We start from the raw sequence: 18,706 nt of genomic DNA, 5'->3' as shown, positions 1-18,706 counted from the left end.
TAGGACTCGGCGCCTTCACTGCCATGGCCCAGGTTCAATCCCTGGTCAAGGAACTGAGATCCTGCATGCCACGCAGTGCAACCAAAAAAAAAAAAAAGGACTAAGGCTTCCCTGGTGGTGCAGTGGTTGAGAGTCCGCCTGCCGATGCAGGGGACACGGGTTCGTGCCCTGGTCCGGGAAGATCCCACATGCCGTGGAGCGGCTGGGCCCGTGAGCCATGGCCGCTGAGCCTGCGCGTCCGGAGCCTGTGCTCCGCAACGGGAGAGGCCACAACAGTGAGAGGCCCGCGTACCGCAAAAAAAACAAAAAAAAAACAAAAAAAAGGACTAAATAAATATAGTTTTATTCATCTTTCAGGGACTGTCAGCCTGAAAAATTATATAAAAGAATGAAAAAATAACTATGATTTTTGCTTGAAAAAGTCAACGATATGTAATTGCTAACACAATTTTATTAACTGCAATAGATACAATTTCCAATATATACCATTCAAACACACACCTTTTTCATGTGCTTCAGTAAGACATGGGAGTATTTTGCTTAAGAGTTTCCAGTTCTCTTTTAAACCACCTTTTGCAGTCAGTGACTTGGAGAATACAGTATAAAAAGCCCCCAAGCCTTTTTTGTTTTGTAATCTCCACTTACCCTTTCAAAACCCTTTGTTGGCAATACGTGTTTTTAGTGGCTCCACCTGAAGGCTGCTTCCTCCAAATGGCGACAGACTTTAATTCTCACTTTCCACTACACCAGCCTCTGCTGCCTCCACTGAATGTTTGTTTTCATCCTCTAACTTCTTTTTCTTCTTTGCTTTTCGTTCCAGGTTAAACTGAGCGATGTCTTCATTTTTCTCTGTGATGAATTTTAGCTATAAAAAAATTTTTTTAACTACATTTTTATCTGGTTGTAAAGCCATTTATAAGCCTAAGGGTAGAAAAAAATCTACACCGTTTCCCAACCACTCCCACCCTGGGTTACATTCCTTAGAGTTAAGATACAGCTGCAATTTTTTTCTGGAAGAAGGAATCAACCTCAGAAGTCAACTCACTGCTACATATCCTACCAAACAGGTAGGAGTTCCTTGAAAAATCAAAAGAATTAAAACTTGTAGCTTACAGAAGGCATGCCAATCACAAATATACTCTACAAAGCACACATATAGTCAACATGCCCCTAAATTTATCCAACTAATATTATTGAGCAAAAAATAAATAAATAAAATTATTGAGCAACTACTGTGTACCAGATACTAGAGATACAAGGGAAATAAGACAAGGTCCCTGCCCTCAGGGAAGATTTAGTCTAATGCACAAATTTAGCTGCAACTCTTCAGTAATAAGTTTCTGTCAGATAAAAAAAATTAAGAATCCAAAATAAAAACAACATTCTGAAGTAGACAAATATGCACTAAGCAGGAAACTTGCCAATTAATAGTCTAAGATGACTTGCATTGACGATTCCTTGGCAAAAGGTAGAAATTGTTCACTGAAGCTGACCAAGTAAGAGTTATGACAGAGGATTTATGAGAGAGAAATGTCTTTTCCACTGATCCACGGCAGCATGGGGCACCTGAGCTATTTTACTCGGGAATCATATCACCCTTAACCTTGACTTAAACTTTGGACAAATAATATTAGAAGAACAGAGACAGAAAACAGCCCAGTGGAAACAGCACTAGATTCAGGGTTCAAAGGTTAAGGTTCAGCTATCAACCAGAAAACTTCCTATTTAACTTTGGGAAGTTACTTAACTCCAGTAGCCTAGCCTGTAAAATGGGGCTATCTAGTCATGTTATTGAAAACCCTCAGAGGGTAGTTGTGAGCTTTAAATAATATATGCAAAATATTATCAATCAAAGTCCTGTGTAAACTGCCAAGTGCTACACAAGTTCATTCATTCAGCAACTACTCGTGAGCACCTACTGTGGGCCGGGCCCTATTGTAGGCACGGCAGAGGGAGCAGAGAAGGGGACAAAAATCCCTGCCCTTGTGGAGCTCACATTCTGGGGAGGAACGTGAAGTATTTTAACTGCTAAGATCAGACTAAGTCAGGAAACCTCACAGGTGTCCTGGATCTGCCATCGGCCACAGCTACTAGCCTGGGAGAATCACAGCATCACCTGTAAAATAAGGGCTTGGTCAAGATGATGTCCAGACTTCTTTGAAAAGACAGACAATGTGCTCAATTTCCTGCACATCCCAGATGTACAGATACTCTTTCCATACCTGGCCCAACAGAACTGTGGGCACCATAACGAAACTATCCCCATACACTCTGGCCTGCGACCTGTCTCTGACATCATGCTCCAAATGAAACACGGGACCGAAGTTTTGAGATATTACAAAAAAGGCAAATTATGAATCCAGAGAGCACTGATTAGAAAATTTCAAATTGGCTTAGTAAGATCCATCATAATGAAAGAAAGCCTATAAATTACGGGCAGGTCTGAATGGTTCAAGCATCTCTCGTTTTTAATGCAAGGTGCCCTGGGGAATCACTTCATGGCTGCAAGTGATTAATTGGGAATAATGTATTCTGATGGGAAAGGGGAGTGAGGAAAGAAATTCATCTCTCACCAGTGAATTACTCCTCCTGGCTAAGAGCTTCACATCTTCAGTGTTAATGGTGCTTCTTTTCGCATGTCTGTAGAAAGGGCAGAAACAATTCACCAAAGTGTTTGGTATTATTTAAAGTTTTGATGAAACACAAAAGTTCATGGCCAGACTTCACAGCAGCAAGGATCTCTAAGTAGCCCATCTTTTCAGATTAAGGTCATTAAGCAACAGTGACACAAAAATGAGTGAAGTGACGAGCCAAGATACCAACTAAATAAAGAGACTGAGAGAAAGCAGAAGCCCGTCTGTCCACCTCCACCTGAGGGCCAGCGTGCTTGGAGAATATGAGCAGGGAAAGGAGTGAGGGGTGTTAAACCCTTCCCAAATGGCCTGCTTGGTCACAATGGACACAGAGACCACCATACAAAAAGCAAGAACCTTCAGTGAAAAGAGAATGACACAGAGCTCACAATACAAAGATCGTCTCTGCTTAAGTAGACGTTAAATAGAAGAACAGAGACTTTCCATGAAGCATGGCTTCACTTACACCAAGGCCCTAAAGCTCTTCTCCAAAGGCTACATTACAGGGAAAAGCTTGTGCGGGTATCTCCTAATATCCCATTTCCCAACTAGGAGATGATGCATTCCCCCGACAATAGCCCAGTTAGAACAAAGAACATCCTTTCAACTGGAGTCTGTTTCTTGCTCACAACATGGACTCAAGTTCTTGTTCCAGTCCTCCTATGTCTGCTTTAAAAGGTAATTTGAGATAATAAGCTCTATTCAATAATTTATTACTCTAATTACACCCTTTCTTGCCATTTCTAACTTCCTCCAAAAATAAGTAGGAACTTTGTAAGTAGAAATAAGGAGGAATCTCTGTATCCTTAATAACTATCGAAGTGGCAGCACACAGTAAGTCCTCACTGTTGAGTTAAAGATAAAATCACAGAAATTACACTCCATAATTTGGCCAAGTTAGTCTTTCACATCCTGCTAAGTGTGAAAACATCATGTGCCATCTCATCATGATTGACAGTATCTGCCTGTCCTGATATAATACCCATGTCAGAAGATAACTTCTAACTAGCCACCTGCAAGGACCAGAACAGAGGAAAGGGGGAAAAAAGTCAGACAGAAGGTGACAGAGGACTTCCCTGGTGGCATAGTGGTTAAGAATCCACCTGCCAAAGCGGGGGATATGAGTTCGAGCCCTGGTGCGGGAAGATCCCACATGCCGCAGAGCAACTAAGCCCATGCGCCACAACTGCTGAGCCTGTGCTCTAGAGCCCGCGCGCCTAGAGCCCGTGCTCTGCAACAAGAAGCCACCACAATGGAAGCTGGCTTGCCGCAACTAGAAAAAGGCTGCACGCAGCAACGAAGACCCAAGGCAGCCAAAAATAAATAAATAAAATAAATTTTTTTTAAAAAGGTGATAAAATAGCAGCCACTAAGTAAGAAGCCAGTCCACAGGTTCCCTGTGTGCAGGACATTAGGTGCCATGGACACACCATGGCCTTCATCTCTATCACACGATCAGGCTGCTCTGGCGGTATTACCGCCTTGGTAAAGTGCCATACGAGGAGTAGGTAAGAGGAAGCAGCACACTGAACTATTCACAGAGTAAGATTAGCTTACCTGTTCACGAGAAGCATTTAGGAAACAGCAGAGTCAATCGTCTCTACCACTCAGCTTGTCATCTGGTTTCTCTGCACCATATTCTTTATTCTTTTTTTAAATATTTATTTATTTATTTACTTGGCTGCACCTGGTCTTAGTTGTGGCACATAGGATCTTCATTGCAGCACGCCAACTCATAGCTGCAGTGTGCCAACTCTTAGTTGTGGCGTGTGGAATCCAGTTCCCCGACCAGGGATCAAACCTGGGCCCCCTGCGTTGGGAGCATGGAGCTCTGGCCACTGGACCACCAGAGAAGTCCCCTCTGCACCATGTTTTAATGTTACCACTTTCCCAGATGGAGAAGCAGGTATATCCTATGCCAGCCACTGCACATCAGAGATTCTCCTAAATCAAACCTCTGGCTCCAGAAAATTACTCTAGGGAACGTAACAAAGGGATTTTTCATATAACACTTTTAGCAACACAGGTTTCAAAGATTATTCCCAAAATGTCCCTAGAATTTATTTACTGTAGAATATCGATCTTCTTCAAAATGTTTCATCTTTAACATGTTAACAATATTAGGTGACTAGAGATTTCAAAGCTAAATAAGGGAAATTCACAACTTAAATTGGGAGATGATCTTCCAAAGTTTACAGCTGAATTGAGTTTATAGTATTTACAATTTAAATGCATTTTATTTCATAGAAACAACGTTACAAACACTGGTTAGGTTCCCAGCCTCCAGAGACTATTTAATATATAGCCAACCTGAAACAGTATGTATTTCAGACTTCTCAAACTGGGGTAATCATATTGTAGTTCTAAGTGCAGGGACTATGTGACAGGGAAAACTCAAAACCACAGGATAAAGTTGGCCTTCTGGGAACATCAATTTTATTCAGTGATAAACTTTAAAACAGGATTTTTCATATGAGAGCAAACTGGACTATTTTGAAAACGAATGTAAAATTAAGACAATGGATGAGTCTTCAAAGAAAATCTGTGCCTGTGTTCGCTCAGGGTCCTTGGGAGGACGTCTGAGGAGCCCTGGTGCACCCACGTGAGCACCAAAGAAGAGGCGGCATCTCCTAGTAAAGCCTCACTCAGAGAACATAGGCTAATAGCCTTTACACAGACTCCTTTACTCAAAAGATGACGTCCTTCCTTGTGGAGCTGACAATCTAAGTGATACCCACACACCACTCTGCCCCAGTGCCCAGCAAAAGGAAATGGACTTAACGTAACTATAAAAAACACAGGGACTCCCCTTGTGGCGCAGTGGTGAAGACTCCACGCTCCCAATGCTGGGGGCCCGGGTTTGATCCCTGGTCAGGGAACTAGATCCCACATGCGTGCCGCAATTAAGAGTTTGCATGCCACAACTAAGGAGTAAACGTGCCACCACTAAACAGCCAGTGAGCTGCAACTAAGGAGGCATGTGAGGCACAACTTAGGAGCATGCCTGCCACAACTAAGACCCGGTGCAACCAAATAAATTAAAAAAAAAAAAAAAAGACAATCATGGGAATGTAATGTACAGCATGATGACTATTAAAAAAAAAAAACTATAGGGCCTCCCTGGTGGCGCAGTGGTTGAGAGTCCGCCTGCCGATGCAGGGGATACGGGTTCGTGCCCCGGTCTGGGAGGATCCCATATGCCGCGGAGCGGCTGGGCCCGTGAGCCATGGCCACTGGGCCTGCGCATCCGGAGCCTGTGCTCCGCAACGGGAGAGGCCACAACAGTGAGAGGCCCGCATACCGCAAAAAGAAAAAAAAAAAAAAAAAAAAAAACTATAAAAAACACAGAGTACCTGAAAGCTTAATGTGTTACAATGCTAAATAGTTCTAATTTTATTTCTTTTTAAGTTTTTTAAAATCTCTGTAGGTTTTTTTTTTTTGGCTGTGCCGGGTCTTAGTTGTGGCACGCTGGATCTTTGTTGCCATGTGCAGGATCTTTTAGTTGCGGCATGTGGGATCTAGTTCCCTGACCAGGGATCGAACCTAGGCCCCCTGCATTGGGAGTGTGGAGTCTTAACCACTGGACCACCAGGGAAGTCCCCTAATTTCATTTTTACTCCTAGTATTTAGAAGTATTTAAAGTTTTTCATTGTCTTTTCCCACAACTAACACAGAAATAGCAAGGAAACTCACACCTGAGGGCTTGCTACAGGCATCTAGTGGGTAGAGGCCAGGGGTGCCACTAAACACACTAAAATGCACAGGACAGCCACCACCAGAACAGGAATTATCCAGTCCAAAATGTCAATAGTGCTGAGGTGATCTGTATTGATAAACTCTATGTTCAAATCAAATAACCATTGTCTACTTATTTACATTTTTGTGTTTTCCTTTGTAATATAAAGGGCTCATATTTTTTTTAAAAAAAGAAGAAAAGAAATGGCAAGTAAAGGTAGTAAATGTATTTCACAGGAGACTCAGAGTGGGGGTGGGCACGAGACACAGGTAAGGGGCAACCACCTGAATTAACAATGATAAGCCATATGAGCTATCAGTATCCCATACATTATCCTTATCCCTTCTGGCCAAGCTAAAGATGCTAAGCGGTTTTTGGGGAGTCATACACAGGAATAGGAAAGATTTAGAGCCTGCCCTCTGAGAACCTACTGCTTTAATTCATTCAGAATATTCATCGGAGAAACAAAGAGCTAATAGGAGCAAGGTGAAAAGTATGGGGTGTGGGAGAGGCTGGCACCAAATCAGAAGTGGGAGCAAATTAGAAAGCTTTGGCCCTTTCAGGCCTTCCTCATTCAAATTGCTTCATGAAAGCAATTCATTGCAATTGTTTTCAATTACCTGCAGTACTAATTGAAGAGAGGAGCATAAATCACCTGTAAAAGCTAACACTTTACCAGCAGAAAGTAAGTCACACACTTTTCAAGGAGCATGTGTCTCACTCGTAACAAGCTCAGCAAATGCAGGGCTGACGGGCCGCGGGGCTGTATTATCCCGACACCTGCGAGCTTCCCCGCAGAGCACAACGCAGCCCAGCCTGGGCGCCCAGCCTCACGCCCCAGCACTGCACCGCCTGCAGAAATGGCCTTAAAAGCACACGCACTGTGCAGAGTCCTGGAGACATGATTCACACCTTTTTAACCTGGAACTGAATAACTTTGGTTCCGTTAACAAAAAATACTTGGAAAGCTTCAAAAAATGCCAAATCAAGTCTGAATGGACAGTGATTAAAGCAGATGTTACATTCTTACAGAATCATGATTGGAGATTGAGCATCCACAAAGCACAGGGGAAAAAAAAAGCTAAAGCTCTCCTGAAATTCACCACCAGATGGGGCGTATCAATAGCATGTAAACAAACAAAGATCTCACAATCAAGCTCTCTACCCACCTTGCAAACATTTCAAGGTCTTTGGCAAAATTTTCTGAAAGAGAAAAAGAGATGTGCTTTAGCTACCCTATAGCAATTTTTTTTTTCAGCAGTGCTGCGTGGAATGTGGGATCTTAGTTCCCCAACCAGGAATCGAACTCATGCCCCCTGCTTTGGAAGCACAGAATCTTAACCACTAGACCACCAGGGAAATCCACCCCCCATCTCAATCTTACTTCAGAGGGAGAAAAGTGAAATCTCAATGTCTACAGTAGGTACAATGACTAATACAACAAATCCTTTTAAAGGTGAGAGGAGGCCCTTCAGGCAGGTCCATCACTGGATTCATTATGACCTCCTTGTCCTCCCTGGCCCCCTCCACCCTTCATTACAAGCCTGTGGTGATTGTGGCTACACCTTTCCGTCCTAGAAACTATCCCTAACTTTAAATTTTGCTACGAGTTAGGGCTTAGAAGGACATTAATCTCCTCTGAAGTCAAGCAAATACCAAGGCTGCAAGTTCAACTGTCAAACTGTGGGTGATATAAAAAAGTTATAAAGCAATGAAATTTATGTCTAATGTTCCCGGCAGTTTAAAGCACAATAAAATAAAGGTGCTGATGCCCCCGTGTTAGGGTAATAGAAAGAAAAAAAAAAAAGTTCTTTCCATAAACTATCTGAATCTTACGGCCGATAAAAGGAACGTTTCATGAACGGTGTCCAATGATAATGTTCTCTGTCTGCTGGTAAGACATGCCACGGCACCGCCGCGCCCCCCCCCACCCCCCGCCGGCACATTTCTCCCAGGCAAATCCACCTCTGGGCTTTCTCTACATCTACAGGAAGACCGGGGCTGCATACCGCACTGTTGAAAAGTCACCTCCGAAATCGCTGCAATGGTTTGTTTGCGGAACTGCATCTCTTTGTCCGACGCAACTTCCTCACAAAGACAGCCAACAGTGTAGTGAACCGCTGCCTTTAGCCTCTGAAGCAAAATCAAAACACTTCGTGGGTAAGAGTGCAAGTAAGAGCTTTTCACATCTTAAAAAATTAAGATCAAGGAGAGGGTCTGCTCACCCTAATTCCTTCAGCACTTTCCATAATGGCTGAGTGACTTTTCAACTGTACTAAAAAATTAGTGGGGCCCTCTGGAGTGTGACTTGTAGAAACATTACTTTCTGGTTAATGGTTATGATTTAGGTCAAGTAAAGGTAAGGAGTTATGATGGCAATTCAGTAGGGAATGAAGGCAGGCTGGTACTTGGGAGGCATCTATGTGACTTTACTCAGTTACTCCACATTTATGTGCCAAGTGCTTACTGCGTGAAGGCGTGTGCTAGGCGTCTGGGCAACACAATGAAAAAAGACAGGGATTTCTGCCCCCATATGGGGGTTAATCAAGCAAATGCAAAAGGATCCCGTCCCTGTGCTTCAAGTCCTTGCCAGCCCCTGTCCTGCATGAGACTACGTCGGAGCCTCCTCTGATGTGCTGGTTTGCTAGGTCGGAGCCTCCTCTGATGTGCTGGTTTGCTAGGTCGGACCCTCCTCTGTTTTGCTGGTTTGCTAGGTCGGAGCCTCCTCTGACTTGCTGGTTTGCCAGCCCCCCTCACCAGGACCCTCACTGCTCCTCAGCAACCCTTTCAGGTGCTGGAAAACATACCTCTACCCATGCGGAGGAGTAAAGAAGCCAAACAAGCTAAGCCAAGGTCTCCGTCTCATGTGAATAAACTTGCTGAGCCCTGTGTGGGCTCCACCTGTGCTGGAAACAGAGCTGAAGTGGACATGGTGACGGCTGCACCCAAGACAGTATCAACTCTACCAGCAAGTGTTCACGGTAGAAGCAAGATGAGGAGGAACTGCAAAAACACAAGTTCAGGACCCCAGAGTAGAGGCCAGGCAGATAAGCAAGGGACCTACGTTCCTTAGTTTCAGATGTCACAAGAGTAGGTAAGTGGAGGGCATTGGTGGGAGGAGACAAAGAGACCACCCCCCTGGGAGGGATAAAGACCCTCCAAGGGATCTTTTGTAGGTATGTGTAGAGGTGAGGTTAGGGGCGGGGGAACAGGACAGGGATCCTTCCGACTGCCCCAAAGTTTTCTCTGCCGGCCCCTCCCCCCCACCTCCTGGAGCGGGCTAAGTGCCTTCTTGGATGCTGAACACTGAGAGGCTAAATCTCTAGACTCTAAACTCCTCGAAGGCGGGACCCTTCAAGCGTTGTTCACGGCTGCCCACCTAGTGGCAAGAACAGCTGGCTGAGTGAACGGCTGGATCCCCCGCCCGCTCACCACTGCGTAGAGAACGGGGTTCAAATTTCTCAGTCCATCTTTGCAGTCTCACTCACTTACTCAGTAAGCGTTGTCTATTGAGAGCCACGCTCTGTACTAGGGGCTGAGAACACAAAACTGAAAAAGACAGTCCCTGCTCTCAAAGAGATTATCTCCCACCACACCTGTGCCATGAATGGACTCCTGGAAACCACCAGTGTCATGAAACACAAAGAAGGTGGAGAACGTTTCCAGGGAAGACCGAAGCCAGGACCCCTTGATGCGAGGCATGACCCCCGACTGGATCCTGGATGAAGAAAAAAGACCACTAAAGAACATCTTTGGGAGCTTCCCTGGTGGCGCAGTGGTTAAGAATCCACCTGCTAATGCAGGAGACACGGGTTCGAGCCCTGGTCCAGAAGATCCTACCTCCTAGTGTGCCACAACTACTGAAGCCCGAGCACCTAGAGCCCGTGCTCCGCAACAAGAGAAGCCACTGCAGTGAGAAATCCACTCACTGCAACAAAGAGTAGCCCCCGCACGCAGCAACGAAGACCCAATGCAGCCAAAAATAAATAAATAAATAAAAAGAAAAAAAAGAACATCTTTCGGACAACTGGGAGAAATTGAATATGGACTGACATTAGATCATAGTATTTTATCAATATCAAACTTCCTGAGCGTGATCAGAGATTATGTCACAGAATGCCCTTGTTCTTGGGAGAAGCATGCTAAAGTATTAAAATTTAAAGGTGAAGTGTCAAGTGTATTTAATTCTCAAATAATTCCGAAAAAAGGAGCAAGGGAGCAAATACAGCAAAATGTTAATCGGTGAATCGAGGTGAGGGGCATATGGGTGATGAATACATTATGCTTGCAACCTTTTCTTGAAGGCTTGAACTTCAAAATAAAGGCAGGGAGTGGGTAAAGAGCGTCTGAACCTTAGGAACTCATTCCCGTGTCTCTTCGGTTAATCCTCCCTGAGGTTGCCACCCTGGTTCTTGGTTTTCACCTCTTTACAACACTGTTCTCACGACTCTGCCACGCGGTATTTATTCCGGTGCTGACTAAAGGACTGGATACCCATAACTACCCCGAGAACTGGTTATTATCCGATTTTCCATCTAGGAAAACTGAGTGTGGGCAGAGTCAACACAACCCTCCGGGCGAAGTCGAGATTCGAACCCACATCTGATGGGCTCGGGAGCCGGACGGCCTAGGTTTGCACCAGGGTCTGAGGCTTGTCTCCTCGCGGGCAGGACGGAGAGCGCACGGGTTAAGGGAGCCAACATTTTAGAGCTTGTGCCGCGTGCCAGGCGCCTCACAACGACCCTGTCCGAGGAGACTGAGGCTGCCCCAAAACCAGAGGGGCCCTAGCCGCCGGCCTCCGCGGAGCGCCGCCGCAGGAACTTCCGCGGACTCTCCCTTCTTGCGCCGCCGCCCGCACGCTCCGATCCGCGATACCATGGAAACCGCCTCCCAGCACCCCCCGCGGCAGCAGAGCTGGCCTAAGCGCAGGCGCCAGGCGGCCGGAGCCGGCCCGAGACGGCCCGAGCAAGCTCGAGCTCGCCCTCCGACCCCGGCAAGAAGACGAGGGCGGGCGGAGGCAGGGCCTTTTTCTCCCCTGCACAATCTAGACGCCGTCCTCCCCCAGCCCAGCCAAGACCGCATTCTCCGGTACCTGTTGGTAAGAGAATCGCTGCTGCTCCTCGGCCCCCTTCTCCTCCTCCATCATCACCGCGGGCGGATCCTGGCAGGCGCGCTATGACAGAAAGAGGCGGTGGCCGGGAAGGACCAGTCGGATTTTCCCGCCGCGGCGCCGGGCGACGGGCCGCGTGGGGGGCCAAAGCGCGAAGCTGCCGTCTGCCTCGCTCTCGCCCCCTAGCGGTGACTCTGGGAAGGGCGCCTCGCAGCCTGTCTGCTCCTGCCCCGCCCAAGCCGAGCTCCCCGGGGACCCCAGAGCCAGCTCTGCGCGGAGCACAGTGGGCAGCACCGGCTCCCGGGGGTGGGGTGGGGGGTGGGGCGGGGAGAGAGAGAGAGAGAGAAAGAGTAGGGACAACGGTACACAACTCTGTATTGTAAGTTACATGCGGCTGTAACCTTGGTGTGCCTTGCAAAATCCAGTGTGGGTTTTTCTAATTCTGTAGTGTCACAAAGTCAGACCACGGATAAATGTTTGATTTCTATCCCCTTCAGCGAATAAGTTGCTCACCCCAGTGCCATTGCCAAAGGAATATAGCTATGACCCGAATGTTGGCTGATTTTCTTTTACGTTAAGAGTTAAGTGAAATAGGGGAGTTCCTGGGGGTCCAGTGGTTAAGACTCCACGCTTCCACTGCAGGGGCGCAGAGGCTCCATCCCCGGCCAGGGAACTAATAAGATACTGCATGCTGTGCTGCGCGGCCAAAAAATTAAAAAAAAAAAAAAAAAAGTAAAGTGAAACCCAACGTTGGATCTTCTCTGCTTCCAAACTTTCTTCAGTTACTTTCCGCCTTTGGAGCTTCACTCACGTTGATGACATGAGTAAGGAACTTCTCTGCTGAGTCGAATAATCGTGTCAAGTACTGGAAGAGTTATTTCCTCAACTTGTGCTACTCATGAGGTAAAGGCTGCAGACACCATACACATTCGAGTTTAATCTGCATTATTAACATATTTCCCCCCTCACTTCCTTAAGTAAACAGTCAACAAGGAATTAATTTGTATATCTGTAGATTTCCTTGGTGTAAATACTCCCACCATGGCCGATTTCAAGCCACCAATATGAGGAAACTGAGCTCAGCATTTGTTACCAAACCAGGTTTGTGTGCCCCGGGAGCAGCAGGCCAAACACGGAGACACTGAAGTTTGCAGCAGAGAGTTTGTTGACGAGGTCCTCACGGAAGGAGACAAGAGAACAAATCTCAGGCCCTCATCCCAGAAGGCCAGAGACTTGAGATATTTATGGGATAAAGCAGCAGAGTGGTCTTAGGTGTGGGGAAAGGTGCTCGGAGGCAGGGAAAATGTGAGGCCGTCAGTGTTCTGCGCAGGCGCAGTTTTAGGGTCGGTGGTCCGAACTAGTCTTAGCTGGTCTGAACTGGGCAGGAGCCAACTCCAAAGTTCGCGAAAACAAGACCCCCGTTACTATAGTGACCCATACGTCAGAAGCATTATCTATAAGGGCAGTTTAGAAGTATGGTGATACATTACCTAGGCTATGTGAAGCTTGGAGGGGATGCAGTTAGAGAATGGAAAAACAAACAAATAAGCCGGCTTAATCAGTAAAGGAGGCTGCAAGCAGAGGGGTTTCTAACAGGTGGTTCCCTTATCTGCTGTTCGGTAGGACACTGTCAAGGATTTCTTTTAACCCTGTAGGGCACGGTCTCACACGGAGAAGAGATGCTGCACACCCACCAGTCAGACACAATAGGTGGAAATAACGTCAAGAGCGTAGATGATAGAAAAATGTGCAACGTAGTAGTGTAATTAAGAAGTGATGACTTTTGAGTTTTTACTACCTTTTTTGTTTTTGTTTTTGCGGTACGCGGGCCTCTCACTGTTGTGGCCTCTCCCGTTGCGGAGCACAGTCTCCGGACGCGCAGGCTCAGCGGCCATGGCTTACGGGCCCAGCCGCTCCACGGCATGTGGGATCTTCCCGGACCCGGGCACGAACCCGTGTCCTCTGCATCGGCAGGCGGACTCCCAACCACTGTGCCACCAGGGAAGCCCCACTACCTTTGTTTTTAATACAATTTATTTAAGCCCAGATTTATGGAACTTAATTCTTTTTTTTTTTTTTTTTTTTTTTTTTTTCCGTACGCGGGCCTCTCACTGTTGTGGCCTCTCCCGTTGCGGAGCACAGGCTCCGGATGCGCAGGCTCAGCGGCCATGGCTCACGGGCCCAGCCGCTCCGCGGCATATGGGATCCTCCCAGACCGGGGCACGAACCCGTATCCCCTGCATCGGCAGGCGGACTCTCAACCACTGCGCCACCAGGGAGGCCCTGGAACTTAATTCTTAATAATGGCTGTGTTTGTTTCTGGTTTTCAGTACTCCTGAAAATTTAGAAATCAACTCTCACTGTAGGAACTGGCTGTAGCACACTGCTGGCCTGGCACGTAGTAAACACACTGAATCAAAGTTGAAAGAATGCATTGCAAAAAAAAAAAAAAAGAATGTACTGTGTTGGAGTCAGTTGTGAGATGCAGACCTGAGTGCCCAGCTCGCTGAGTTGCAGTGAGGGCCCCAGAGCCGGGTGCACGGTGGGTGCTCCCCCACCGAATGTTTGTTGAGGATCTGACTCTGAGCAGCGTCTCCGTGAGTCCTGACAAAGTAGAGGCCCCCCGATTTTTTAAAAGAAATTTGACTTAGATATATGCACAGGTATCCCCTGCTTTTGAAAGTTTGCGCTAAGCCACTGCACTTTTATGAAGTTCTACATTAGTATGGCAATGGCTTTTTTCTCGTAAAAATGAAAATTCTCTTTGGATTTCTTTCGGTTAGCGAAAGCAGATACTAATGCAGGGCTTTCATAAAAGCAAAGTGGTGGAACGTGAACTTTCAGGAAGGGGGAAACCTGTGTATTTTCTAAAGCCTTATTGCAGTCATCAAGAGGAAAATCATATTTTTGGACCTCCTCACACTTCTTTCACAGTTTAGTGCTGTGTTTATTTTTAACTCACGTTGAGAGCCCCTAGAGTTCTTATCACATCCCAGTCTTTTCCTCTATTCCAGCACCTTCTCACTGCATGTTAAAATCATTTGGCTTTCCTGATGAATGAAACTACCAAAGAAAAGAAGGATGCTCAGAGTTTATTTGTGCTTAATTGGAAGAATATACAGGCACCCTCCCTCTTACTACCTCTGTGGTGGAAGTCAGGGATAAAGGAGAGAGAGACTGCAGGCGAAGAATCACACAGGAGTGCCTTTTGACTCCTGACCCCACAGCTACCCCACATCTCAGCTGAAGCCAAACTGCTGGGGGCTGAGGAGGCAGAGGTTCAACACGCAAAGTTATTAGGGGGTGGTTAGTTGCACAATCTAAGGTTTTTATTCTTCAGAATAATTTACGAAGGGTTCTTGGAAACACTAAACTCTAAGGCATTTAAATTGCCAGTTTATAGAAGAATGAGGCCCTCTAGGACGTTACGTGAAAGAAAACAACTCGCAGACTAGTATGTACAGAACAACCTTATTTTTGGTTTTTTTTAAAGAAAAGAGTTGTGAGGTTTAAATTGCCTCACATAAGTGTTCAAGAAACAGTAACAGTTATTTCCCGGGCTGAAAGAGCATTATTCCAGTGACACGTGCAGATACCCTAACCCTTTAGGATCTGAAGAGAGAGGTCCAGGGCTGAGGTATTACGTTACAGAAAACGGATGTACGCTGACCTTCTGAACAACACGGGTTTGAAGCGCACGGGTCCACTTGGACAAGGGTTTTTCTCAATACTAAATGCTACGGCACTGCACGATCCGCGGTGGGTCGAATCTTTGCATGCCAAACCACACACTTGGAGGGCCCACTATAAATTATACGCAGATTTTCAGCTGCGGGAGGGGGAACGTGGGGATCAGCACCCCTATCCACCCACCTCTTGTTCAAGGGTCGGCTGTGGTTGGTTGGGACTATTTTCACAGGATGAAGAGCTGGCGTGTAAACTGGCCACTAGGTGTCAGCATTGCGCCGACAAGGCCCTCTTGCCCCCTTGGTTAACGCTCTGAGCGCTGACTTGCTCCTGGCTGTGCCCTAGGTGCCCTGCCCTCGGAGGTGGGTGCTGTTACCCCCATTTTATATATGAGGGAAGAGTATCCCAGAGGTGAAAGGACTTTGTCAGAGGTTGAACTGCTAGGAGGTGGGAGAGCCCCGATTCTGAGCAGCCTGGCTTCTGAGTCCACACGCTTATCCTCTTCTCTCGTCCCACTGCCCTCACCATAAATAAGGCAAAGACACTGCAGGTTTCCTGAGCCCCTTCCAGCTGCATTAAATAGGGTACCATAAATGTTTAATCATTTATTTTCCCTAAATTTGCATTGTAAAATGCTGATTCAGAACTCCATCTCCATCGGCTGTTGTATGTATTCTAGGAGCTCATGAGGTCAGGACTTTCAGATTCTCTCACCACTAAACAAATGGTTCCCAGCACGGTGCTTGGCACATAGTAGGTGTACAGTAAATCTGCCAATGAGTAATGCATCGTACACATTGAGCAGTAAGATAGTCTGATGATTAAGTGCATGGATTCTGGCACCAGATTCCCGGGGCTCACTTTTCAGTTCTGCAGGAGCTATGTGGTCTTGGACAAGTTACTTCACATCCTTGGGCTTTATCTGTAAATTGGGGATAATGGTAGTACCTACTTCAGAGGCTGTTGTATTAAATGAGTAAACTTAAAACAGTGCCTGGGGGCTTCCCTGGTGGCGCAGTGGTTGAGAGTCCGCCTGCCGATGCAGGGGACATGGGTTCGTGCCCTGGTCCGGGAAGATCCCACATGCCGCAGAGCGGCTGGGCCCGTGAGCCATGACCGCTGAGCCTGCGCGTCCGGAGCCTGTGCTCCGCAGCGGGAGGGGCCACAACAGTGAGAGGCCTGCTTACCGCAAAAAAAACAAAAAACAAAAAAACAGTGCCTGGGAGCTTCTCTGGTGGCACGATGGTTAAGAACCCGCCTGCCAATTCAGGGGCCACGGGTTCGATCCCTGGTCCGGGAAGATCCCATGTGCCACGGAGCAGCTAAACCCATGCGCCGCAACTACTGAGCCCATGTGTCTAGAGCCCGTGCCACCGCACAGAGAAGCCCGCGCCCCGCAATGAAGCATAGCCCCCGCTTGCCGCAACTAGAGAAAAGCCTGCACGCAGCAAGCAATAAAGACCCAACGCAGCCAAAAAAGAAAAAAATAAAATAAATTTTTTAAAAAAGTGCCTGCCACACACTGTTAGCTATTATTATATTCTTATATATTCCATAAATACTGTATGAGGCCCTCAGGAAAACCTCCAAATAGGGACAGAGTTCCCAACTTCCCCATGTAACAAATTGTCCTTTTCCAGGGAAGCATGCGTGGCAGATTATATTTGGGAAAAAGAAAAGAATCTCCTGACCCACATGCTCTTCTAGAACTTTGCCACTCTGCCATCAAGAGGTAAAGCCTAATACTCCTTCCCTTGAATTTAGAGGGCTTATGACTCACTTGTAACTGATATAATGTGGCTGAAATAATGCTGTGTCACATCCATGGCTAGGTCTTAAAAGGCAATGTGGTATCCGTTTTGTTAGCTGGAACACTCCCCTTTGGAGCCCTGGGCCACCAAGTAAGAAGTTTGCCTAGGCTAAGGCCACGTGGTGAGGCCGCCGTGCACCTTTCCAGCTGGTAGCCCTAGCTGAGGTCCCAGCCAGCATCAACCGCCCAATGAATGAAGGAGACAGACACCTCCAAGTGATCCCAGCCATGGAATCACCCCCAGCATTCAAGTCTTCTTAGCTGAGGCTCCAAGACATTGTGGAACAGAGACAAGCTGTCGCTTCTGTACCCTTCCAACTTCCTGACCCTCAGAATTAGGAGCATGATAAAAATGGTGGTTATATCACACCACTGAGTTTGGGGTGGTTTGTTACTGGAACAGCGTATCTGTTACTATAACAGCGAACATGTCTGTGCTAACATACATACTAAACATAGTATATACATCCTGATGGTCTCTCTACCCCTCCTAAAAAGATGGCTCCACATCTGCCTCAAAGAAATGTTAACACCTGTAAACCCCCTGCCTAAAGCCTCTGCTGAGAGGTCCTGTCTGCTCCCTTGCCTGATGCTTATGTCTTAACTCCACTGTGTCTCAAATGAAGCAGAAAGAAAGCAGAAAGATAATAGGCCCACGGTCTCTGCCAAGGGAGGCCCTTTGCTGGAATGGCCACCAGACTGTCCCTGTGGCAGTTAGGCTGGACAGGACCTGGCTGGGGGCAGAACCCATCCGTGGCCACCTCTATCCACTTTCAGAATTGTTTGACCACCTCACCTTCAGCAGGAAGTAGGTAATAGTCAACCTTAAATAGTATTCACTGTGTGGCAGACATTCATTTTTCAAATAAGTCATGGGATGTAAAATTCCAAAGGCATGAAATCATATATAGTAAAAAAAAAAAAAACCGTCAAGGACCTAGGCAAAGGACGGTTATGTTCTTTTAGTGATAAAGGAGCTTCCGTTTATTTTGCCCTGTGCCATAATGGCCTCACCTGGTTGCTCGTTAGAAATACAGAATGTGGGGCCCCACCCCAGACCTGCTGAGTCAGAATCTGCCTTTTTCCCCCAAGATCCACCCCCTGGCAGGGTGGTGGTGCAGGTGTTATGGCGGTAGTGTATTCAGTTAAGGTCCGTTTGTCCTTACTAGAGCCCACAGAGGAGCCCCGCCGGGAACTTTCTGAGGGCCGGTTTCCAAAGTGAATTCACCAGTGAGTGCTGAGAAGTAACATTTGGTTTCTAACTCTCAGAAATGCCACTGCTTCAGGGACAGGCACACCTGAAGTGGTAATAATAATAATTACCACTTAAGTAGGTACTTATTATTATGTGTCAAGTGTCGGTCTGTTTTTACTAGGTGAATCTTCAAAATAGGCTTAAGGAGGCAGGTACGATGATTATCCCCATTTTACAAATGAGAAGACTGAGGCCATTATAATTATAGATTAAATAATTTGTCCAAAGTCATAAGCCTGTACACCCACCCCTTGACTACCTCTCCTCACCCTTCCCTCCAGAGTTAATCATTACCTAACTTTGCTGTTCCTGGTACTATTATTGAGGTCTTTTCTTTCTTTTTTCTTTTTTTTTAAAAGAAAACAAAGAGGAAAATATTTAAGAAGGCTAAATAAAGGAAGGAAATAAACTAATTCAAATGTAATGAAACCGGGTGCACATCGTTCTGCCAATGAGGATATGGCTCAGTGTGGAT

The 18,706-nt window shown here is 46.5% G+C and overlaps 1 protein-coding gene and 1 long non-coding RNA gene across 2 annotated transcripts; one reads left to right on the top strand and one right to left on the bottom strand.

Moving 5' to 3' along the window:
- Positions 1-433: 433 nt before the first annotated feature.
- LOC309798966 (centromere protein S) lies at positions 434-11,575 on the bottom strand. The gene is made up of 5 exons (XM_082611871.1): positions 11,462-11,575; positions 8,379-8,502; positions 7,539-7,572; positions 2,574-2,640; positions 434-865 (listed from the first exon to the last, which is right to left on the bottom strand). Exons 1-5 carry the CDS (start codon positions 11,513-11,515, stop codon positions 725-727), a joined length of 420 nt encoding a protein of 139 aa, XP_082467997.1. The 5' UTR covers positions 11,516-11,575; the 3' UTR covers positions 434-724.
- On the top strand, positions 11,306-18,701 carry LOC309798968. The gene is made up of 3 exons (XR_014293257.1): positions 11,306-11,467; positions 12,262-12,382; positions 18,591-18,701. It is a non-coding gene; the product is annotated as an uncharacterized lncRNA (long non-coding RNA).
- Positions 18,702-18,706: the final 5 nt, after the last annotated feature.

Source organism: Mesoplodon mirus, assembly GCF_964341445.2.
Source record: "Mesoplodon mirus genome assembly, chromosome: 3".
Classification (NCBI taxonomy): domain Eukaryota; kingdom Metazoa; phylum Chordata; class Mammalia; order Artiodactyla; family Ziphiidae; genus Mesoplodon; species Mesoplodon mirus.
Note: the sequence above shows the minus strand (reverse complement) of the source record. Positions and strands in the feature narration are given on the sequence as shown.

Bases quoted from the DNA above. Each gene is read 5' to 3' on its own strand.
- LOC309798966 (XM_082611871.1), bottom strand. From the start codon at position 11,515: ATGATGGAGGAGGAGAAGGGGGCCGAGGAGCAGCAGCGATTCTCTTAC. The intron at 7,573-8,378 runs GTATGCAGCCCC...TTTCTCTTTCAG, and splicing joins GGTGACTTTTCAACAGTGCG to AAAATTTTGCCAAAGACCTT. The intron at 2,641-7,538 runs GTGGGTAGAGAG...CCCTTTCTACAG, and splicing joins GACCTTGAAATGTTTGCAAG to ACATGCGAAAAGAAGCACCA.